Source organism: Cinclus cinclus, chromosome Z, assembly GCF_963662255.1.
Source record: "Cinclus cinclus chromosome Z, bCinCin1.1, whole genome shotgun sequence".
In the NCBI taxonomy this organism is placed as follows: Eukaryota; Metazoa; Chordata; class Aves; order Passeriformes; family Cinclidae; genus Cinclus; species Cinclus cinclus.
The window spans coordinates 77838147-77863163 of NC_085084.1; the positions used below are offsets into that span (position 1 = coordinate 77838147).

Consider the following 25017-nt stretch of genomic DNA (forward strand, 5'->3'; position numbering starts at 1 on the left):
GTAAATACCCGCTGCTGTAGCTTTGACACAGTCAGTATTGCACTGGGCCTCCTGCTGTGTAATGAGTGCTTTATCTTTACTTTTTGTCGCTTAGTTTGTACCTTCTTTGCTTGTAAATAATTCCTCATGAGAGAATCTCTGGTAAATCAGGGCTGCATATTCCAAGTTGCCTATTACATTAGTGTGAATCTGGTGTATAATTCAAGCAAATCACTAGTAAAAGATTTAAGCCTTTGTCAGTTAGCTGCAATGACTTTAGCCAAATTTCGAACTAGTTCACCCAAAGAAGTGCTGATCTATCTTGTACCTGCCTACAGTATATAGAAGGTTTTTCCATTAAAAGTAGAGTAAGAGACATATTTTCCCTGAGCTGTGAGGAAGGTGGCAGCAGTACAAGTGGCATCTTAAGGGTGTTGTACCAGTTATTTTCCAAAAGAAAGGCTTTTCAGACTGTTTGAATTCCTGGCAGGAGGCACTAGAGGGCTCAGATATGATCCATTTTAGTATTGATTAGCCCGATATACATAAATCTGCTTCTGTTTTGATACCTGCTGCAAAAGTGACAGTCTCTGTACATTTTCTCTGGTGTGGTGGTGTGGAGGCTCCCATACCTTTCCTGCCACACACCAGACCAGGATATGCTGTGGACAGCTGATTCTCATCACTTTTTTGGGACTGAGGTTCAGAAGTCTGCTCTGAAAAGCAGTTTTTATTCTGGTTTTATTCTTTATTCTGTTTTTGCAATGCATTTTCTTCCAGTTATTATTTGCCCAACTCTTACTTGTAGGATGTGACAAATTTTAGAGTCCCAGGACTGCCTGTGTATATTTCTGCAAAAATTTCAGCTTTTGTAAATTAAAAACAGTGCAAGGACACATCATCTAATATCAGTGTGAGGCTGACCGAATTAGTGTACGTTAAATTGAATATTGCTGGTACATAATGGACTTGAACAATGTGGTTTTTTTTTTCTTCTTTTTGATGCCATTTTCTTTCAATTTCAGTACAAGCTACAAGAAACAAAGAATAATTTGTAAAAAGTTTTTTCAACCAAAATCAATTTTTGGTCAGTCAAGATGTTTTTTAATGTATTTTGTGTTGTGTTTATGGCTTTATTGTTTGTGAATCTGTTGTCTTGACCCTTGCTAGGAAAGAAAATATTATTACTAGTTATAGACTCTTGCAAGGAGAGGAAAGATTTCTAGTTCTGTGTTTGGCCTCAGACTCTTCACCAAATGTGATCGTGTTTTTTCAGGGGTGGAGAATTTATGAAGAACTGTGAGGATAATTACTTAGTTTAGCTTAAAAATATTAGTAAGTTAAATGAGAATTTATAAATCTGTTGGATTTGAGTGTAATTTGGTGCATTTAGCATCTGGGTTGTATGTTACATGGAAAAGCTGCAAGGGCAGACATACCATTGACATCAGACAAGCTGGACAAACATATTAAAAAAAAAACCCTAAACCCCCTAATACTAATACTTTCCCAGTGCAGCAGTATACAGATTCACCAGTGTCAATGAATATTGTTCTGCTAGTATATTTCTTATTTCATGCTTCATTTTCTCTTCTCCCAGAGCTAGAAGTGTCATAAAGTGTTTTGCATTCTAAGTACTAGGGATATAGTGTAGAGACAGTATTTGCCATGTTCTAAGAAACAGAAGGCACACAGTGGAATTTAAGAAATTGAATAGACAGTTACACCTCTACCATTTTATAAAAGAAATTGGCAAGAAGTAAACATGTGGGCATGAGGAAGAAACTGTGCCTGTATGTGGATGACTTCTTTTTTCCCCCTGTGCATTAGAACTGAGAGAGGCACTTGCCATAGTCAGGTCTGTACTTAGGCTTTGCATATTAGCCTTCACAGCAGTTAATGATATTTAGGTTCAGCCTAGCTATCAAAAGGCAGGGAAAAGAAAAAATGCAATAAAGAAGTGGCTCAGCTTCTCTCAAATGGGCTTTAATTGAGCTTTTTGTGATGAAAAGCTAATGCTGTTTCCTAGAGATGACTAATTCTGTGTTCCAGTTGTTAACTGAAGAGATAGGACTGTAGTTAGAGACAGCTTGTACCAAAATATGGTAGCAGGCATTTGGTCTTTAACTAAAGATTTTAAATATATTAAGTTATGCTGGAGGGGGAGGAAGAAAAAACTATCTATTTTTGTTACAGGTTGTACACTTAGCTGTAACAAATAGGAACACTATGGCTGGTGCTAGACAAATATTTTTAACATGGCTGTTTCCTGCCCTAGTTCTTAGAACAGGAAGTAAACATCTGTATCAGAGAGGATTTGCTATTACCACTGATAATTGCAATGATTCTCTTCTATGAAAGCTCCTTAACTCCAACAGCATATTTAACTACGTATTTTAACATATTTGTATGGCGTGCATACAAATAAGGTCTATTTTCAGTAGTATTCTATACCTCATTTCTGCATTTATCAGCTGTAATACATTCCAAGTACTTCTGTATATCATTGAAATGAAAGATTTTACTGCAACTTAAGAATGAACATTTATACTTCCAGCTTCCTCCTTTCTTTTGCCAAGGTTTCTTCGATCCAAATATGGTGAGGTGCAGAAAAAGGATAGTCCCAGAGACCAGTGGTACTCGAAATACCAGTGTCTGAAAGTATTGCCTCAGATTGGTGAGCTTATTCAGGCAGAACAAATGAAAACCAAAAATGCAGATTCTGTCAATAAGTCTGCACTTCATCTCTTGCTGAAGCAGGGAGCATTACTAGATCTCATGTTTCTCTGCTTGTTTAGCTCTTTCTGGAGAAAGTGAGCCTTTCTTGCTGTTGAGTTAGAGGTATCTGCTTTAACAGTCACAAAGGAAATGTGAAGAAGTTGGACATTTAAAATTGGTCATATTGCTTATTTGTGCTTAGACCTGCACAATTTCTTTTCTTGTGAGAGTTTCAGTCTAGGAGTTGGAATATTGGCACTAATGTTCATTTGCTTCTTATACTACAAGCTGGAAGATATTTAGCTCCCAGAACACTACTTAAGATTAAATTTGGGTGTTTTTTTACCCCTCTGTTTTACATGTTTGAAAACTCTGGCACATTATAGGCTCAAAAAGTTGCACAAGAGTGGATCTCTCTGTGTAGTGTAAGTGGAATGGGCTCTGTTCATGAAAAAGGAAAACACAGTAAAACCTTTGTATCAGTTCCTTTATGGCTGAGTCTGCAGTGAGCTTCAAACGTCTTGCATCTTAGGAAAGTGATGGCATGAAGAAAGTATTCTGTTATAAGCGAGAAAATAGAAGATAAGTTGGGAACTATGTCTAGTATGAAAGGTTTTAGGAACAGAAGGCATGAAGGTGAGAGCTGAAGGAGGAACCAAAGGGAACAGTTATGGCCATAAATATGTTATGATGACTGTAGCAGGACATGAAGTGAAAGAGAAGCTGGGTGTTGTAGGACTGTGAGGAATGGATCATGAATTCCTGTGTAAGGTACTGGGCAGAGAGCTGTTACCTCACTGTCGAGGTGAGACTGCATCTAGCAGCTGTGAAATTTGAGGGCACGTGCTTGTACTGGGGGCAGTTGTGCTGTTCCATTTAATGTTTACCCCGGGGTGTGTGTGCACAGCCCTGATTCCAGTAGAGGCTGCATTATCTAAGTGCAACTCTGCACCAGCAGACCTGCAGTAAGCATCAAGCATCACTGATAGAGTTATTTCTAGCTCTTCTAGTTGTGGAGAAGGTGGCTTTTCCTCTCTCAATCAGTATGCTGCTGAGGTGCGTGGCCTATGGCTATGTGGATTGCAAAAATACTGAAGAAGTCTGAACTTCAGCATTCATCTTATAGAGGTGACTGAAACTCCTTGTCCCTGTCCATCCATTTCAACACCAGAACTTTCACTGAAAATCAAAATTTGTGTTAAACATAATTCAGAGCCTTATAATAAAACATGTCACGTGGTTAACCTTTAATACAGTGTAGCATTTAAAGAATAGTTTGCATCTTTTGCTGGTAAATTACTACATAAATATTTAGATTAGGTGTGAATAGGAATGTGGCATTATTTATGGATCCATATTTCTCTGGCATTTCAGATGCATGGTTGTTTTGCTCCTTAATAAATGCAGACATTAAAAGAACAAGCATACACAAAGTGCTAATTTTAAAGCTTTGCAGCTCAGGGGAGGAAAATCTCCCCATGTTTTGTTAGAACTGCTTGTCGTCTCCTTTCACACAATAGAGGGAAATCTTATAAAACAGTAAAAATTACATTAAGCTCCTTTATTTCTGATACTTGTCATGGAGTGACATGTCTCACCTGCCTAGTGCAGATTGCTAGCAGAGCAACCTGTCAGATCTGAAGATATTTTGGTGCTGTCTGTTCCTTCCTGCTTCAGAGGCAGATGTGTTCTGGTACAGTTACTGCTTTAATTTTTGTCCCTATTTTGCTTCAGTTCTTTCTCACCTTAATACTCAGAAGGGGAAGATGAGAATATATGAAATGTCTTACTCATGAAGACTTGGAAAAAAGAAGAAAGTGCACATCCATTTTTTCCTGGTTTAACCAGGGATTGGACTGTTAGGGAGGCTGCCCAGAAAGCCACATCAGCAGCATGGAGTGAAACAGGTCAGAGAGTGGTGCTGACAGAATGGCACTGTGGGCTCCTGTGGAAGTACTCTCAGGTCTGATATGTGGGTTTTCTTATTTCTGTCAAGTCCTGTAAATCACATACCTTGCCTGTATCTCAGCTTCCCCCATATCAAATGTGACCTCCCCTGCAGAGTGAACATACAGGGATGATGACAATAAGTCTGTTGATACCTATAAGCTGTTGAGATGCTGCAGTGGTGAAGGTTTCTGGCTATTAATACAGGAATAAATTTCCGTTTGAGATGGAAAAGCTATGGGTGTTTCCTTGATCTGTTGAAATTAAGGAGAGATACTGAGCAGCTCTGCTACTGTTTTGGCCTCTAAATTAATCCTGCACTAAAGAAGTTAAGTCTTTGGGGGCTATTACTCCTCCATAGACTCCATGATGTTTATCAATCCGAAAATCTAACTAAATGTTGAGTGCTTTTGTGCCCTTTATTTGTCTTCTGTTTTGAACTTCTGTGAGGAAGGTAGCTATAGTCTATTATTATAGTCTGTATTTATTTGTTTGTTTCTTCAATTTTATTGTGGTCCTTTTTCTGAAAGCCAGTCACTTCTAGTCTAGGCTCCTTGCAAGTTACTCACATATAGTAATTTTCCTTTTCTTCTTGCTGTCAGGAAGTAAGCATTCCCATATAGCTTGGTGTGCAGGTTACCTTGATCACCTCTTGGTCTGGAACATACCCCTAATTTCTCTGATTTTTCTAGGGCCCTGTTATATAAAACCTTTTGTGTTTGATTTTTTTTTCCCTATTTCCTTCTGTTGTATTTGATTTGATGGCTTAGAAATTTATTATAACCACGGGAATGTATTTGACAAGAAGGCCTATTCCATTCCTGAGTTGACTAAGCTCTTCTAAGCATCCGTGGTGATCCCTGCATTATCAGCAGTTGCTGTATGCATGGAGTCATCTCACTGTGATTCTGACTGCGTTGCAATAAGTAAAGAATTTGCCAAAGAACTATTTGCTTACTCAAATATTAATCCTGTGAGAGGAGTATATTTGAAAGTATCATTTTCTTGCTGCCTGTAACTGTCTTTACGCAAACTCTTTTCAGCTATTTTTTCTTCTGATGAGCACTTTTGAGTTTAGATTCAGGAATTCCTGTCTCCAGGAGTAACAGCCCTCCAGCACTGATACCCTTAAGGCTAACACATAGCAATATTTCTCTCAGATGAATGGAGAACTATAGTGGGAGGGGAGAAAAAGTTATAGCTAAGGGGAAGAGGTTTTCTCTCTTACCTACCAGAACCTTGGGCTTCTGTGATCCATACAAAATCAACTGTGTACCTTAGTATGCTCCTTTTAAGAAGCCAAGAAGATCTCCAGGATGTCAGCTCTTCTTTAGCGTTAATAAATGTGAGGCTTTAGGGATGAGTGTTTTTTTTCTTCCAGGAGGTAGCAACTTCCAAAACTTCGTGACTGTTTTTACCTGAAAGCATGGATGATTCCAGAAAGCCTGAAGTTGAGTGTGAATGGGTCACTCTGGCCTATCACAGCAAATTGCATTTTCTGAAACAAAGTTAATCAGCCAGAGTAAACATTTTTATCTCTAAGAAGAGTAGAAAAAATCTTAGGAGAAGTACATTTGGCCTGTGGAAGTTAAGTCTTTGCTATCAGTACTTCCCAGGAGAATCATTCCAGGTAATTAATTTTCTTTCTTTCATGAAGTATTAGCCATTTGATTTAAAAACCTTTATGATACAATAGGGTGGCTTCAGAAAGTAAGGTGTGAAGGAAAGGGAATTTTGTAAACATGCTTTCTAACAATGTACAGGAAGTTAAAATTCTTCTCAGATGGTTGGAGAAGATGTATCTTCACTATTCTTAGAATGTTTTGGTATGTTTAAATTACTAATTGTATAAACATAAAACAAAATACATCTGTACTGTATTAAAAGTTCAGTTTTACATTACAATACAATACAGTGACCACAAGCATATAGCAAAGTATAAGTGCAGGATAATACTTAACCCCCAAAGTCTCACAAGGTCCAGAGACCTGTAAATAAAAACTGCAGCCAGAATGTTTATCTGTGTTTGATAACACTGGATGGTGTTGGTGGTGGTGGTGCTTTTTTGTAGGATTTTTTTTTTAAAGTGAGTCCCTATAAACATTTGCAGCCTTCTGTGGAGAGCAGTTCCACAGCTTAGGGGAACTCAGGAGGGATTTTAGACTCCTGAACCTGCTCAGTTGCTGGACAAGTTGCTGGCATTTTCTCTGTCCTGAGACACAACTTGCAAGCTCGTAACAGTTTGTGCAAGAATAGGGGCCAACCTGCAGCCTTTGGTCTCCCGAGAACATGAAAGTGGATATTTTTTCGCCCCCTTCATATAATTTTAAGCACATTGTTCTGGCCTGCCCTGGTATATCTGTGGACACAAAGGAATGTATTCTGGGGAAGTGTTGTACTGTTCTTACCTTACAGCTTCCTTTTCTTCTCTGATTATCCAGATCTGAAGACTTTTTAAATGCCTTTTAATTTGAGGAGCTGTGGGTCACTTTATCTACTTCTACATTTCAAATTGCCAGGAAGAAAGGGTACCATCATTCATTAGGCTGAGAAAGCAGAAGTTTCCTTATAATATTGCATAAGGAATATAATACTATAATATTTGAATGGTCTGGGTGTGAGGGAACTAAAATCAATTAATGAAATCCAGAGTGTTGGCAAAACAAATTATTTTTATTTTAAATTTCTCCCGGTTTTAGCCAGCCCTGTTTACCTACATGTCTCTATTTTTGAGTTGTGAAGCTTATTTTTGAGTTCTGTTACTGCAAGAAGAGGCTATCACCAGGAAGAGCAGCAGAACACACCCTGTTTCAAGCAATAATATTTGATTCCTGAGTGCTGTAAATGATGTAGAAATGTGCATGTATTAATGAAGGGTATAATAGGTTTGAGTGAAAGTGGGAGATAAGATGTGTTAATCTTGTATATTAAATAGTCCTACAACAATGAACCTTATAATGAGGCTGTTATTAAATCTTTCCTTCACTGGCCTCAGTTCAGTGAAACTAGGGCTTCTGATTTTGGCATGTTTAAAGCCAGATTTCACAAGACAGGACCAGCTTTCTCAGATCTTTGTCATTTTGAAGTCCTTACCACATTAGAGGTGTGTACAACACATGGTGGAAAAGATCTTTCCAGCACTCCATCATGTAATATTTTCCCTTTTTTGGGTTTGAGGACACCTCCCTTAATATTAGTGTGCTGGTATGAAGTCTGTTTTGACCTCAAGTGTATCTTGGGAAAAGGAGCACTGCATTTCTCTCGTCTGCATCATGCAAACAGATTGTGTTCTAACAGGGTTAGAAAGACTGTCAAAATAGCAATAGTTTTAAAGGAAAAAATTAATTATCTAGAATGATCTGTGATTTTTACATTTGGTGTTCTTCTAGCTGTAGTGCTGAATATGTTTCTGTAAGAAGGGCAAGATTCCTTGGTTCACTGGTATTTATTTCTTTTTCTATTTTTGTCCAGCACCATTTACAGGTTTTCATCTTGCCTCTTGCACCATTTGCCAATAGTCAGTTTAAAATCTGTATGCTGCTGTCTGATTAAGTTCTAGTTTAAAAGGAGGAAATAATAAAGTTTAAATACCCAAGCCTGATGCCCACTGTGGAGGATAGAGTGTGACAACCATGTTAGGAAGCAGCAACAAAAACTTTCCCTAGCATTCAGATTTCCTTTCCAGTAAGAACCCAACTGAGGTGGTGGGAACTGAGCAGAAGGAGAGACTGATTTTCTCCATCAGCATTATTCCTGTTTGAGAGTAAGGAAAAGGTTCAGTGAAAGATATCAAATATATAAAATTAAGAGCGATGATTGAATGTTACCTGAAAGGACAGACACCATTGTGTATTCTCAGATGATCCCCACTGTGATAGTAACCAAGACCAAACCTGATTAGCTTAGTTATAACATGAGTTGATGTTTTGTGATCTTACATTCTCATTCTCTGCAAAGCAGACACCTTTTTGATTTACTATGCATGTTCTTCAATTGAGATGGAGGGGCTGTTGTAGCTCTGCTCTCAGTAAGTTCAGCTTTTACATTCTGTTTCTCTTTTGCCTCTTCATCCCCTTTTCTCCAGGCTCCTGACTCCTACCTCACATTTATCCTGTTAAATAACTCCTCTTACTGTTTCTAAATGTAAGAGGCTGAGCATCCTTTCTCAGATACCTCCATTCCCACCTTATCTCTCCTCGGCCTTCTGCCAGGAGCTCCATTGTCAAATTAGAGTAACGAACATGTCTGTTGTAATATCGAGTAGGACTGAGATGACAAATGGCTTTGTGTAAACGGTAACAGTGTTTTTAATTCTCACAAAGGCCTGCAACTAAAACAGCAAATACTCCCAGCGATGAGTGTTTCACTTAAAGCCGTGACTGCCTCTGCTGGTGGGGCGGGGTGTAATTTGATGAAGAAGAGTTTGCTGAAGCAGGAGGGTCGCACGGCGGATTTTCACCTTTCAGAGCGATGCTTTTCGGTGAGAGAATGAACCCCGAGCGTTTGCCCGGGCGCGCCGCGCGGGCCGGGCAGCGGCAATACCCGGGGCGGGCACACGGTGGCGCCACAGCCCCGCTTTTGGCGCGGCCGGGGCCGGTCAGCGCCGCTGCCGGCTCTGCGGATGCACATATGGCACAATATTATCATTTTATGGTTACAATTATGAGCAATTTGATACGAAATGAAAGCTAAATTATGCAGTGTTCCTTTTATTTGTTTAATTTTGCGCTCTAAATATGTAGAAGGAAAAATAGCCCCGGTATTGTGTGGATGGTGATAGGTACAATGCCTCCTTTTGGCTTCGTGTTCTCGCAAGGCGCAGGTTGTGATTATTTTCTCTAGTGCGTGGTGAAATGTGTGGAGTTGTTCTCAGGTGCTGGGACTATTTCGCACAGAAATTGTGTATGCCTGAGTCTCCAGGCTCCTTTCTTCCATAAAAAATGCATGGAACATTTTACTGGCGGGCAGACAAATACATAAGTAACAAGTTCTTTCACAGTTTCCAGTGGAAGAGGCTGGGTAGCTGTGACGTTTAAGCAAATGCCAAAGGAAGTATTTAAATTCTGAAAGTCACTATAGTTGTTGGCAGAGCGTCCCTGAAAGGGGCAAGTATGTTCTGAAAAAATTCCTTCTTGCCAGTGAGGAAAATCTCCTGCCATTGCAGTTATTAAGCTAAAAGTAAAAATGTTCATGGCCCATGCCAGGACCAGTATCTTGGTACAATGATCTGTGGGGTCTGTATTTTGTGTATTCAGGTTCTTAGTTTTTCTGTCATCAGATCCCCTATGTCCATTATTATGAAAATGCATATTTTTGCCAGTATATGTAGCAGTGTAGCTTGTCTTTTGTGTGTTGTGTTATGTTGTTCCTTCCTTTTCAGTAAAAGACAGTTGTTAGCAGAGCCAGGCTGTAACATAAATCTTTGCTTTATTTTTTTCTTTGCTTGTAAGTATTCTTTTGTTTGTATTAATGAAGATAAGGCTGGAGATGTGCTTTCCACTTGGAATAGAAAATGCAAACTCTGAGATGGTATTTGCATTTATTGATCCAGGCACATCTGCTGGCATACAATGGCGTGTGATATTTTTGTCCTTACCCACCTTTGAACCAGAGAACATGGCAGATAAGCTGTCCAGCTTGATTGGCATATCCTGTGGAAAGGATTTTCAATATGTAGGATCAAATCCCGTACCCTAAACTTTTTTGCATTTGCATTTTGAAAGTATGTTAGAGGCTTTTCTGAGTTCATCTGCTATATTGGGAATTAGATTTAGGTTTAAATGCCTTCCTTGCTCTCATCAAATCATACGGGCTATCTTCTTCTTTGGCCAATTTTAGATACACTATATTTGTATTGTACATCTCAGTATTTTCCAGGGTGTTAAAAGCAAACTTGGGAATTTCATCATCTGTGTGGAACAGAGTATCTTGGTTGATGATATAAAACTTAGGCTGTCTCTAAAAGAAATTACAAAATTACAAGTACTAGGATAAATCATACTGGTGAGTTTAACCAGCGTAGGAAATCTTGTGTCTTTTATTGCTTCTTCTTTGGGATTGGTTTTAACAGGGGCTCTACAGGTGCTATAGGTGGAAATGGAAAGATTATTTTTTGAAAGCAACTCTTTAGCTGTTTAGGAAACTGTATTTTTTATTTTTGTTCACACCTGACATCTGCGATTCCAGAGACTAGATTTGAATTTGATGTTTCTTGCTTCCTGAAAGCTCCAAAGGACTGCCCTGGCTTTGTCCCTAACTTTCTTAACTCGGTAGCTTTTCTGTAGATAGGTAACCATAACTTAACTAATTTGTATGCACCATATGCAGTCTCGGCTCACTTCAAAGTGTAATCAAGTCATGAACTAATTACAATACCATATTCCCAAAGAATGTAAATTTAATTTTCCTTCAAACAGAATGGGAATGTATTAAGCAATTCCTTTATATGAGAGCTGTGGCATTCAACAACATAATGCTGATGCTTCAAACAGAAGTGAAGTTCTTAACTTCTGTGGACCTTGTGACCTTTTTCCCTATGCATCTTCCCTTTTTATTCTTGCATCTTGAGTTAATTTACTGACTGGATAACAACATTAAAATATTCAAGTGTAAATTAAAATGTAACTGTTGGGCTTCAGATTGGAGATCACTCTGTCTTATTGTATGTGACTTGCTTCTTTATAGTGTTTTCAGAATTGTGCTTCCTAAGGCATTTGGATCAGAAGGAAATTGTGTTTTGAATTGGATGCTCATAAGGTTTAGACGCTCACCAGATGATTTCTTTAATACATTGAAAAGTGGATGCATAGAAGGTTCCCTACAGGTTCTTAGCATCACTGTGCCAGAGAGTCCATATAAACTCAGATATACAAGAATATATAAGAATAAGCAAAGTGAAGTTGTTCATAAAACATTTTATTACCTTCAGTCTTTGCCGCAACTTCAGAGTTTAGATAATAAACCTTCATAGAAGTTACTAGTCTCTACCCTTTCTCAGAACAATTATTCACATAGAGATAAACCACTTATTTTATTTCTCCTAATTTTAAGGCAGAAGAAACAGGGTTGACTTTGATTCGTGCCTGGATAGTCTGATTTCTAAAGTGCGGTCCTGTTGTTTTTCTGAGATGAGATTGTCAAAGCACAGGACTGTATGTATTAAACACAAGTAGTATTTTAAAATTAAATGTGGGTCAGCTCCCAAGAAGTATGTAATTGTTAAGTGCTAAAGGAAAGAGCTTAGAATATCTTAGTTTATATTTTAAAGTGTTCCTTTTAGATGTTAATTCATTAATACCAGCAGTTTATTTTTATTCATATGACTTTTCATATGTAAGTAGTTGAAGCTGCATTATTTTAATCCTTTCTTTGGTTAGGAAGAAAAAAGCCTGCAGGTGGAAATCAGAATGACATACATATTGCCTCTTTCCCAAAAGGCACGGTATGTCTTTCGTACTGATATGCAAAATATTAAGGCAGAAAATAAACCCCATTGCTTTATGTGTCAAAATTCTGTGAAAAATAAATGCTTGGTTGATGTATGAAAAAAAGTGTGGGTCCACTTCAAACTGAACACACATGTAGTGGAATTTGCCATCAGTCTGTCATGGGTCTTTGGGGCTCTGCAGACTCTATAAATTTGGTTCCTTTGTACTATGACTGTTTAGATGTAGCTTGAGCCTTACTTGTAGCTATAGGGATAGCACTGTGAGGACACCCAGCTGCATGGATTTTAGCCTTTGCCTGCGTTTGTTGAAATGCTTTCTTACTCTTGCAGCATTCTCTAAAGTAATTTTTGGGCTGCTAACTGTACAGTGAAATGTAGTGGTACATGGTGCCACAGTTATGGATGCAGTGATGTGTCTGTTAAACAGCTGTGAGCTTGCTGTGGCATTCTTCAAGTGCCAGGCATAGGCCAGCAGCTTTTTGCAAGTGGTGTAATGTTGCTGTTGCTGCCAGAAAAAAGCCCAATCCCCAAAGAAGTCCCACAAAAACATCAAAGCAAGGTGAGTCAGATCAGGCATGTGGTGCTTGATGCTGTCCTGCTGGGGTTGTGCACAGCTCCTTGAATGGTCTGACGCACACACCTGGTTGGAGAGCATGCAGACAAGCTCAGGTCTGCCTGCAATTCATCTGAGTAGAATTTTCTTGAGAGAACAAAGACCTCTCAGAGCTTAGTGTAGCTTCATCCACCCACTGTCAGTGGCATTTCCTCAAAATCTCCGTCCTTGTCTAGTTTTTCTTACAGCTTTTATTTTCAAGGGACCACTTTGGGCAGTGAAAAGAGTTGAGTCTGCTGAAACTGCCAACATGATGATAACTAGTCAGGTTTCTAGATGCATGTCCTTCAGCAAGAATTTAAAAAGGCCAGTGCTTTGTGGCTATTGGGTCATGATTGCACACGTGAAGAAACTTTCTTCGTTACATCACAGAACGTTTCTTGTATCTTTACCACAGAGTTCAGGTTAATGCTGTCTGATTTAAATTCCAATCCAATTTGTGTGTGTTTGAGTTTTTTTCCCCTTTGATTGCTTTATTCATCTTTGCATATCTCTGTAATAGCTCTGAGTCTCTAGAGAGTCTTCCATTGGATATGGGAGCTGATGGGACTGCAGCATCTGGTGTCTGAAGATGGAGATTCAGCTCCTGTGTTCTGTTCTGGCTATGGATCAGAGAAGGCAGCCCTGAATGAAAGGACAGTCCAAGCTGAAGCTACAGTCAGGGACTACAGGAATGAGTCAGCTCTGGGCATCTTGTTTGATGCTTGGGAGGTCTGTTAGGGCTTTTCTGCCTGGGTGAATGCAGGCAAACTCAGACTCTGAGCAAATTGGATGCAAGATGAATCTGGTCTGTTAATGCTGTTCCTGAGCTCTGCTAGTTTACCATGCAGCTGCAAGATGCATGTCCTGGAGCTGGCTTGAGGAGTGTGGGACTGCTGGGCTTCACCTGTGTACTCAGACATGCCCAAAGACTCCCCATGACAGTTTTCCCATATGTAAAAAGGGGACAATAGAGTTGCTGCCTGTCCCAAAAATGCTCTTCGCAAACCAATGAAGAAAGTGTCACTTGGTGGTGAGTTCTCACAAACACTCTGAAATTACAGAAGGGCCTTTGTTATTAGACTGATTGCAAAGAATCTTGTTAGCTGTGTCCTCTTCCCTTGCTAGAAGCTTCTAGAAGAGTTTTTTTTCCAGCCTCAGTTTGCTGTGATCATTAGTTGCTTTATTTTTTTTTTCTTTTAATAAAGTGAGATAAAACTGAACACTTTTTCCTAAATGATAAAGGCCCCCAAAGAAATCTTTTAAGGAGAAGATTATCTATCTTGTGGTTTGGTTGTCTTTTTGCCTCTTACAAAAGGTGATATAAGAAAAGGAGAATTTTGGTAAATAGTCGGAGAACTATTTACTATTTAGTGGAGCAACCTGATGTTTTCTATGTTTGAAAACCTGGATCTGAAGAGACTAATAGTCATTTGAATTGCTGTAGCATGAGCAGTGCTTGCATAAGTATGTGCAGGCTGATGTGTAGAATTCAAGAGCCCAGTATGGACTTCACTTCTACTCAAAGTGGCAGTGGGAACAGTGGACTGGGAGCAGTGAAGGAAGTCAGTGGACATGCTAGACACTGGCCCTTCTCCTCCCAGTTTCTGGGGAAGTAGGAACTGTGGTTTTTTTCCTGCTTCAGCCTGTGGAAGGCTGACAGTATTTCCGCAAGGAGTAAGCTGTGAGTAATTGAGCTAGCCATGGAACAGATTTAATAGCCTGAGGATTAAGAGCAGAACTGAAGGGAGGGGTTGAGATTTTGCAAGGTGAATAAACACTCCCAGAGAGGTAACTGTTGCTGGAAGAGTTGTCCTCTGCTCCAAGCTCCACTCCCTCTGCTTGCCTCATGCCAGATCTGGTGCCTGGCTGTCCTGCCTCACTGGGACAGTTTGCTCAGAGTGAGGGGTCTGGGTGGTAGCAGGGCTGGTGTTGGATGGAAGGAATGAGTGGGAGACTATCTTTGGAAGCAGCTGAACATTAGGGTGGCTGTGCCTTCTTGTGAAGCTTCACCCCAAGGAAAAGCTCTTTGTTCCCTGTCTGGCTCCCTGGACATGCATTCCTGTCTTCTGTAAATGTGTCAACATTGTGTGCTGGCTGGCAGCTCCTGCTCTCAAAGCCAGCTATCTTCACTGAGGTTATTATCTCTTAAGAGTCATAAATTAGCTCTTAATTCTTTGACTTACATTCAGTAAAAAAAAATAACTAATTTATTCTATAAAATATGTAGCACTTGCAGTATGACATGTAAATGTGGCTGTTGAAATCCTAACCTTTGCATTTCCAATTTTATTTTCTCTTTGGTTCCCCCCCTTCACATACAACCTTGATACTTTAATAATAAACTGCATAAAAAGTATTAGTCTAATTCATTCAAATGCATATTTCTTGGACATAAAACTACTGTTCAGTGAAATGCCAAGTACCACTTCTCCCGGGTAACTAACATCTTGCAAATCCAATATTTGTGCACCTGAACATGAAGAATTATCAAATGTGTCCATTTATGTGTATTACCTTTTTTGGAATGCAAATCTGTGGGACTTCTCCTATACTGTTTTTTCAACCTTACAACTTTTTTTTTATTATGTTTAAAGCAGATTATGAAAATATTTATAGCGTGCATGTCTGTCCAAAGAGTGTACTACCTTAGCAGGTGCGTGATCTTGTTATATCTGAATGTCTTAAATATTTTTGTGGCAGTGTTGTGTGCCTGGTTAATTTGTAGGAGAAAAAAGGAAATCATCTTGCTGCTTTTAGCAAAAAATTCAATAGAATGAGAGAGTAAGATCTAATATTAAGGCTTTTTTTCCTTAAGAAGATATTTTGCAGTAAATGTACCAGCACATTTTTGAGAATTGCCATACTTTTCAGCTATTCTGCGTATGTCTTAAACAAATGAACTCTTTTTTCATATTTGAAGCTTCATGTTTACTTAGTAAGCAAAGCAGGGCTTTAAACTCATAGACTGTTGTGGCTCTAACAATACTTTGCTTAATGTAGAGTGATTGTGTGAATGAGGAAGGTTTTAATTGTCTAATGCAGCGAGTTTTACCATGGCTGACCAAATCTCACAAGAATTTCAGGGACATCTTGGCCACCATTTTAGCTCATGTGAGCAATTGCTCTTCTCGCTCATGATCACATAGCTGGCCTTTGGACAATCAAGATTTGCTTGCGTACTTTGCTGATGTTAACTTTGTTCATCCTGTTTTAAAATGTATTTTAAATAAATTTGGCAGCCACATGCAGGTGGTGGCATCATGTGTACCATGAGGGCTCTGCAGTCTGTAAAACACAAATGGGGTATGTTTTTAATGGTGCTTGGGAGTGTGGGAAGTCTTGCCTGGCTCTCCAGTAGGACTGATACCAACACTGTAGCGAGAGTGAGGATGGCTGCCTGGCTATAACTTGTGTGCCCTGAGGCTGTTTAGGGTGCTCGTTTCTGGTGCCAGCAGTGTGCCAGCTAGACGGGGGAGAGGGCAAAATCTGTTTTGTGGGGAAGGGGTTGCTGGAAGCAAAGTGAATTAAGAGGACTGTAAAAAATTGATAAAGATAGATAGGACTGTCCGTTTTTATATTCTGCCACATAACATGGGTTTAAATGAATTTCCCTATAATTTGTCTTCAAATACCGACATTTAACTCTTAGGCTGTATAAATGAACTGGCTTTTGCTAGAGTAAAATTCATGCCCTGCGTCCAGGCTAATATGTTCACCTACTATAAACATTACTGCCTATGGTTACAACTGGAATAAAAAATTCCTTTTATATACATCATAGCTGGCAGAGACTCCTGAGACCACCACAAATCACTTCAGCCTTTTGGTGCTCTCTGACGAAATGAACTGAAATGTAAAACAGCTCCAGCTTCAGGCAGGCTGGCTCTGGAAAGCAATTAGCTTGTTAAGACCATTGTTTGTACCCTCCCATATTTCCAGGTGCTGAACAAAGGTGTTATGAGGCTCTCCTGATTGATTTCAGCATTGGGGTTTATTAACCTCCATTCCTTCCTAAAATGTTTTGCTTATTCTCTTGCTAGCCTTTTATTTAAAGGAAAGAAAATCAACCAAAAACCAACAAAAATAAATCCCTGGCAAGGCCAACCCTCCTGCAAAAAAATAAGAAGGGGGTAGGGGGTGGGGGGGAGGCAAGGCAACAAAATCGAACCAAAAAAAAACCCCTTAGGGTCATAACAGGGAATAACAAAGCAGTGAGTTATTTATGCAGCCATGATTGGCAAAAGTGATTGCAACATGAATTTGCCCAGAAGCAATGATTAGATCATAAAAATGTTAAGGAAATCTGTAACTCAACACCGTTTTAAAGACTGAAGAAGTTTTTGTTCCCTACCTTAATTGCAGTGACTTGTTATTAAAGTATTTATTCAGAGTAATCTCTTTGGACAGCGAGCCCTTATCCCATCTGCATGCATAATTAAAAGTGAGGGGGGAGAGAGGGGAGCATAAATGGTTTACCATGCTACATGAGCAAGGGAGGGAATTACACAATGACAGGTGAAGAGCAGATTTATCTCCTGTTGGAATTTCAATGCTGCAAGCAAGGCAGGACACTGTTGCTAATATCCTTGCAAACACCACAGTTGCTGTTTCTCCAGATTACTGTCCAAAAATTATTGCTGGTCTGTAAAAGGCCTGTAGCACTGCATCTGTGGCTGTGGGGTTTTGAGCCATTGGCACGCAAGCAAAGAGATTGGATTTGGGTATGTGGACTTGTGAATCGATGTCTGTGCTTAAAAATGGACTATTTACTTACTTGGCTGCCTATTTATTTATTTATAAATAAACATTGGTAATGGCTGACTTTGCTGAATACGAATAAGTGGGTTGTAGCTGTTCCAGCTGAAACAATGTCATCACCTGCCTCCTGCTGCTGTCCCTTTTCCAATGATAAAAGAATTTGGTGCAATTCTTTTTCTACTCTGAGTAGGAAGACGGTTGTATTTGAACATTCATCTCTAGGCAGATTTATCATCATTAGGCACTACTCAAACACACGGTATCTGTTTTTAAATTGAACTGTTATGGACCTCAATCAGATTCACACAGAGTAAGTTGGTATATATTTGGCTATAACTGTTCGCTAAAGAGTGATTTTCCCTTAACTTCTGATGCCTCACCTCTGCAGCAGCAGTACAGAGAATGCCAAGAACTCTTGAGCCTTTATCAGAAGTACCTGGCTGAGCAGCAAGAAAAACTATCACACTCCCTTTCTGAACTCAGTACTGCCAAGGAAAAAGAGCAGAAGGTAAGCTTTTTTTTTTGTATTTTTTTTATGACCTAGTCAAAACATCTTTTTGAGTCTGTGAGCATATTATCTTACATCATAAGTGTTGAATACTATTTTGTGATTGGCTTCCCATGAGTCCTTGCCTCAATACATGAATTGCAGGAAAACAAAGAGAAAAACCCTGACAAGTTTTGGGTCAATAGAATGGTTGAAGTTAATTAACCATGTTATAATGGAGTAGGAATCATGGGAACCCACACCTTTGCCAAGGAGAAAGTTAAGATGCTGTTTTGTTTTTGGTTCTGTTATTTAAACAGGAAAATAATTGCAGTTACTGTAGATATAGCCTTTCACATTTTCACTGTCTTTTGATGATTGAAAAGGGCATTACAGATGATGTATTTGGTCAATAAGAGCTTTCTCAAGTCTTTAAAGCAGCTCATCTGATTTGAGCTATTTATAGAAGACCTGTAGCTCTACCTACAGTTAAAACCAGAAAACTTTGACTAGGGATACATGTTAAATTAACTGATAAAGTGTTTCTCAGATGTAGGTGCCCAAAGCCTTTAGAGCATGGTTGCTTGAGATTTTCTTCTGCTGCTCGGTTTGCATCCCTGCTGATGGCAAATAATGCCTTGGAAGACAAGACTGCCTATGCAAGTGCTCTACCCCAAGTTCTTGCTTGTTCTCTGGTAGCAGCTTCTATCTGCAGAGCTCCAGAATCCATCCTGCCTAAGACCATGCCTTTTTATAGAGGTTATGCCAAGATCCCCTCTTCTGCTGGAACAGTCTTAAAGGCTTGTTTATAACAGGGCTAGAAGTAAAGTCATCAGCACAGAGTATCCAAAAGGAGGCCTGATTCTGGGATGTCAGTGGTTCCCTGCTGTGAGAATTATACAGGGAGATCCTGCTTCTCAGGAGACTGGAAGCTGTGCAGGAAGGAGTCTTTTAATTCTCTCAGGAAGCAGGTAACAATATTCTGTGACTTCACTGGCATCGGGAATGTTTTTGCTTTTTTTGTCCTAATGATGTGGATTTTTAGCCATTTTTAGCTTTTTTTTGGTCCAACATTGTTGGACACTGAGCTGTTAGGCTTTTAACATTTTATAGATATTTTGTTTCTTTTGTGTTTTTATCTGCCACCCATTTTTGTGATGGCGTTGAATTAAAACAAGAATATCCTCCCAGAATGGATGATGTCTTGTATGATGTGTTGCTGCTTGTATGACATGCAACTTGCTGGGAATCTCCATGAAAAATAGTCCAGGGAAGTCCATATAGTCCAAAAGCACCGTGGTAGTTGTGTTTTGGGTGATGCGAATCCTTCTTTCAGGTTTTGCCCTGAATGTTTAATTTCTAGCCTTTCAGCTTCAAATACATTTTCTTATAGCAGATTAGCCCTTAGTATTGAGGGATCCAGTGTTATCACATCCACTGGACAACAGCATGGAAGCAGATAATAGGAAACCTTCGGCCCACTGACTGTCAAATTAGTTCAGCAATCCACATTCATCTCCTCTTGTTCTTCTGTCTTCCTAATCACTCTATCAATGTATACACAGAGACTTCTTTAAAATTGTTTTTCTGGTTTTGTGTGCAAAGTTCTATCAAGCTTGTCGTTGATTCCATTATTTCTTTTCTCTATACTTACAAGTACTTTTGTCCACAAATGCAAATTCAGATATTATATTGGGCTTTGCCTTGACATTTCCTTTATGGTGACATACTCTACAGCTCCTGCCTAGCAGGCCTGAAATTACCCTAGTCCTGTTGTTGTGTGCAAAGCATTGTAGGCATAGATAAAAACCTGTCAAAACATGCTTCAGCTGGTTTTTCTTAGTGTGCAAAATGTTTCTGATGTTTCTGACCTTCCTCTTCAATTTTCTCATTCTTTGCATTTGGCTTTATAAATTGTTACCATTTTTCACCCAAACAAGAACTTTGTGCTGTGTTTCTCCTCACAGTTTACAAACTGTGAAGAGGTGGGTACGGCTGCCCAGCTCTGTCCACCCGTTCCTTCATGGGATAGCTTTTGAAACCCAAGAAGTGTCACTGGGTGCTTCTTGATGGACTTGCCTGTTAATTTCATGCATCTTTTCCTACCTGAACTGTGAGATCTTAGTGTCCTGATGGTTCTCTCTGTATTCTCTTGGGGTGTTGTCTTCACACAGTAGTTCAGGCCAGCGCTGTTCTGTCTGCCTGATGGGATCTGCCTAAGGGGAGCGCAGCAGTGGAAGATTTTTGAAAGGAAAGGATTGGAGGAGGACAGACCCAGAACACTTCCCTCCTTTTCCAAGTACTGCCCATGCCAGCTCCTTCTGCCCCATGGGAACTTTTGTGCTCCTCATTTCTATTTTTAGGAAGACTTTGACAAGAGCAATCTTATTGAAATGTTAGGATTGTGAAAGTCTTAGTGAGTTTTGTTTGAATCCAGATCCGTTTGAAATCTTTTCCTTTTCGCTTGATTTTGTCTGAGTTAAGGAAAACTTGGATGTGTCTGGGTTTAAAGCGAGATAACTAGCTTGCTACATAGTTTTCATAGAACTGTCTAGGAGACATAATCAGTGTTTCCTATTTCAGGACACTGCTGATCTTGTCGGGATCTCTGTTTCAATGTATGATGTTGTTCTGATTTTCCTGTTTCTTGCAGAAACATTGGACTGCACAGCTCTACTCTGTAATGAAGCACTTCTTTGTTCTGCCTGTTTTGAGCTGTTCTTTCTTGTTTCTGTTCACTTCCCCCCCCCCCCCCCCCTTTTTCTTACCTGTTAGTTTGGAGTAATTTTTTAGTGCTACACCTCTATCTTAATGCCCCCTGCTTCTGCTTGTCACCTGCCTGTCTCCCTCATTCTTACCCTACCGTAATTCAGATCATGAGCTGTCACTTTCCCCTGGGCTTAGATAGGTATTTGGAAACATCTCCTTTCAGTGTTTAAATGCAGGGTTTTCTGTCAGAATAAGACAATTGACAGGTCAAGAGAACAGCAGTGTTACCAAACATCGATGGCATTGTTGTAAAGAGAGGTTGAGTTCTCTAGGATGTAAACCTAAAGGATGCAGTAGCTGTGTGCATGTGGTTGAAATGCAGCCCTGGTTTGTAGCTGTACTGAACTAATGCAGATGCTTTGGTGCTAACTTACATTTTTGTCTGTTTTAGTATCACCTAACGATGGCAGTAACTCTGAAACCATGTTTTCCTCTTAGCTAATATTGCTTCTTTATAATGAAAGTCAGCCCTCAAAATGTAAAGAAGCATCCTGGTAGTAGTGAAATAAAATTGCTGGGAGATGGTGGTAAGATGATTTAAGTCAGAACTCTCATGAAGTCAATAATCAGTAACTGGAACATGGAACTTGCTTTTTTTGTGAGATAAAGTTAATTCCATTTGAAAAGATACTTAAGGTGACATGAATTGAATTATTCAAACTGGCCTCCTCAGCATTAACTCTAGGTTAATATCTCATGATGCCTCTGGTTTCATTATAGGAGTTTTAAGTACATAACTTTTTATAATAAATTCAATACCTAGAAGCTGAACTGAAATTGGTTTACCTTCTACCAACCCATAAAAAGAAGCATTAATTGTAAAGTGAATATTAAAGTGGTCACTAAAGTTGACTGAGATTCAGAGAGATAGCACTTCGGTTAAGGAAGAGCTCTACTGAAAAATAGGCTTCTGCCTTGCTGTTAATAGAAAATATCATTCATATTAAAATGTAGTTAAACTTTTCTATCAAAAATTGTTTTTGGATATACTCTCTGCAGCACCCAAACGTTCAGCCTTTGCCATTTTCAACAGCTTTACACAGACATGTAAAGAAAATTGCCCTTGTTCTAGGTAATCATGTCTGACCTAGTTTATATACTCACTACTTCACTGCCATCTCAAACAGTGGCAATAATCCAGTTTGATTTGGCAAATTCTGGCTGATGAATCTGTAGATTCATGTGTAGATCTGCAGTGTAGGTTAGGACTTGAGGCACAAAAGGCAGCTGCAGAACTTGGGTTCTTGAGGTCCATCACCTTAAGGAAAGATAATACCTGTAGTCTTAGCACTTCTTATTAATGCTAATCTTTGAATTTACAAGTACAGCTGGCAGCATTTGCTTCTTATTTGTCGAAGATTACCAACACATCTGCTAATTCCCTTGATTCACAGACATGCTTGTGTGTGTGAGGCTTCAGTTCTTCCCTTGTGTAGAAGCATGGATATGGAGTGAGATTACAGAAAGAAAGGAATATCAATAATTTGTTTTCAATGGTGTATCATCTCCCCTCTGCCTCTGTGTTGTTTGTCCCCTCTTCTGGGATTTGCCAGTGGCTCTCATCAGGAAGAAGGTACTGTTCAATGATAAGCACGGTGCAAACATCCTGAAAGGCATGGTCTGCTTTGGGCATATGGTAAAATCCTAACGAAATATACTTTTGGGAAGGCTTTAAAAAAAAAAATAATCTTTTTTTAATAATTTTTCTATTTCTCTTGAATCACTTCTTAAAAATTTTTGAATGCAGTTGTATCACTTTACAGTAAAGTCTGAAAAAAGTCTTTGCCTACAAACACTAGTACGCCTTGCTTTCTTTTGATATTGTCAGCAAAGATTCTTGTCCATTGTTTTTTGGTTTTTTTTGTCTTAGTAAGGTTGATTACATGCTAAAGATTCAAACATTACTTATTTTATTTATTAATTTTTCCTTTGAAAAAGATATCAAAAGACATGAATTTTCAGAAGCCTTTCCTTTGTTATTGTCCCCAGACTTCCCCAGTTCCATTTTTTTCAGCACAGGTCACCTTTAAACACATTCTCAGGTTGCTTAAAGAAAAAAAATCCCACATATGTGAAGTGTTTTGAATGCTGTAAGGTAAACCTTCATGATAGAATTGACTTTGTCTGTTTACCCAGCTGTATGGGAGCAATGGATGAGCCCATCTGAAAGATACTTGAAAACTGGGATAATAAATAAAGAACTAATTTGACTAGGGACTCAAGGGTATTGGAATAATTTTGCAAGGCCAGACAGAGACAGTTTTAGCATGAGTAACTGTCAGGAATAGCCTTGCCTTACCTGTGTTACTTTCTGCAAATCCTCTGATCTCTCTCTGTGCCACTCTTATCTGTAAAAAATGAGATAATGTTTTTATCCTCATTCTTTCTGTTTTTTTTTTTTTTAAACTGAGAATGTCAGGTTTTGGGTGCTTTTTCATGGGTGTTCAAAGTGATTAGCAGTGATATTTCAAAGATAGGGTGGTCTGGAATAGACTACCCTGTAATAGCATGAAGAAAAATAATGTTTTTTTTCCTTTTACCTCTAAGATATTAGGTCATATTTAATTTACCTGTCTTTTCTAAAAAATGTTAACACCGAACAGGAATGCAGATAGATATAAATATTTAAGCAAAAAGGAAATATCAGTGTTGCTATACCTGTGCATTGCTAGCATTCACAACAGAATTCCACTCACACTCAATCCCCTGGGATGGGTGCCACAGTGTTTGGCTTGCCCAGTCTATTTTTTTGATGTGAATGACACTGTATTCCAGGTGATAAGCACTTAGCCCTCAGCTCACCTAGTTCACTGCTTAGCTGAAATCTGTGCCAGTTCACCATCTCTTTGTTCCACAGTTTTAATCAGCCTTGTCCTCTAGTCTCTTTTAAGGTGTTTTCATTAATCTTTTGTTTTCTTTGAATATGCCTCTTTCAGTTTCATCCATTTAGCTTTAAAAACTGTCCCTCCTATGGAAATCTTTTCCTTGGGTCAACAGTCATCTGTGGTGTATATTTTTCTTTTGGGGGATAAATCTGGAAGGAAGACAGTGCCTTCCTTTCCATTCTCTGAGATCAAAACATACTCTTGGCTTTGTAGGCTTCTGATGATACTGTTACACTTGTGAAGCATCACCTCTGGATTTACATGAGAATTTAAATTTGCAACAGAACTGCTTGTCCTTGAGAAGCACTTTGCAAACTCTTAGATCTGATATTGCAATTTCTCCAGTTTAATGTTGTAGTGGCTCTTGGGAGAGTGAATTGTGGCCATACTCACCATCATCCTCTGACTTTGAAGTGGGAGTAAGGCTTTCTTCAGTAGATTCAAGGCTGCATATGAATGCACTTGCTGTCAAGATTCTGTGTTATGCTACAGGCCTTGAGGAAGGAAACTTCTGTTCTGTCCATCACTTTGTGGAGTTACCCGTTTACCTGGCAGTCATTAGGAGTGTAAGCATGCCAGCTGCCTAGCCATATGCTGTCACTGCTGTTGTATAGTCCATTTGGCCTGTGCACATGCCCTTTGATTCAGCAGTATTTAGCTTTTTTCAAAACTTGAGACTCTTGAAAATCAGTTGCTCATGTACTTACATCCTTGATTCACCAGTTCCCAGTTCCTAGACTTGTCTGATTCCTCCAAGTGTGGCATGTGCTTCATGTTGTGATTAACATTACTTTTCTGAGCTCCAGGAATATCGACACTGGCAGCTTTCAAAGTCCAACTGAACCTAACTTTATTAGGCTTGAAGCTTTGAGACTTTGAAGCTTGCCTTGTTTTGGTGCAGTGTAGACCAAATAATTAGCACAGTTTCCATCCAACTTGAATTTTTCTTTGGCTGTTGTGTATTCTCTTTTCACCAGCCTTTCAAGAGGGAGACCATCCTGTGAGAACATATTCTGGTAAAAAGTGAAAATGTTTCTGGGCCAATCCAACGATTGAAATTCTATTTCTGAAAATGCAAACAGAGTTGCCATTTCTTGCTTTTGAAATGAATACAGTCTGTAACTCATCTAGGTTTTCATAATCTAAATACCCTTATTCATCACTGTAGATTACAGATAGTGTGATATAAGTGATTACTATATTGAAAGATAAATTGCTTGCCATCTCTTGCCTGCAAAGCACACATTTTTGTGTGTTGATCAGGTTGTTTAATTAGAAGTGTCTTTATTTAATGAAAGCCAGGTGATTATCAGTTCAGGGCACTAAAGGTTGGTCTTTGTATGGCAGAAAGATTTTTCATGAGAGCCGAGGGTGTAATTTTCTTTCAGCTAAGAAGGTGGGAATTCGTTATCTGTCTGTACCAGGATGATTG

The 25017-nt window shown here is 39.1% G+C and overlaps 1 protein-coding gene across 1 annotated transcript in view; it reads left to right on the top strand.

Moving 5' to 3' along the window:
• KIAA1328 (KIAA1328 ortholog) overlaps window positions 1-25017 on the top strand; it is a 168759-nt gene that overhangs the window by 51011 nt on the left and 92731 nt on the right. Inside the window, exon 6 of the mRNA XM_062513410.1 lies at window positions 17825-17952. Within this exon, the coding sequence (XP_062369394.1) occupies window positions 17825-17952 (128 nt within the window). The remainder of the gene's footprint in view (window positions 1-17824; window positions 17953-25017) is intronic.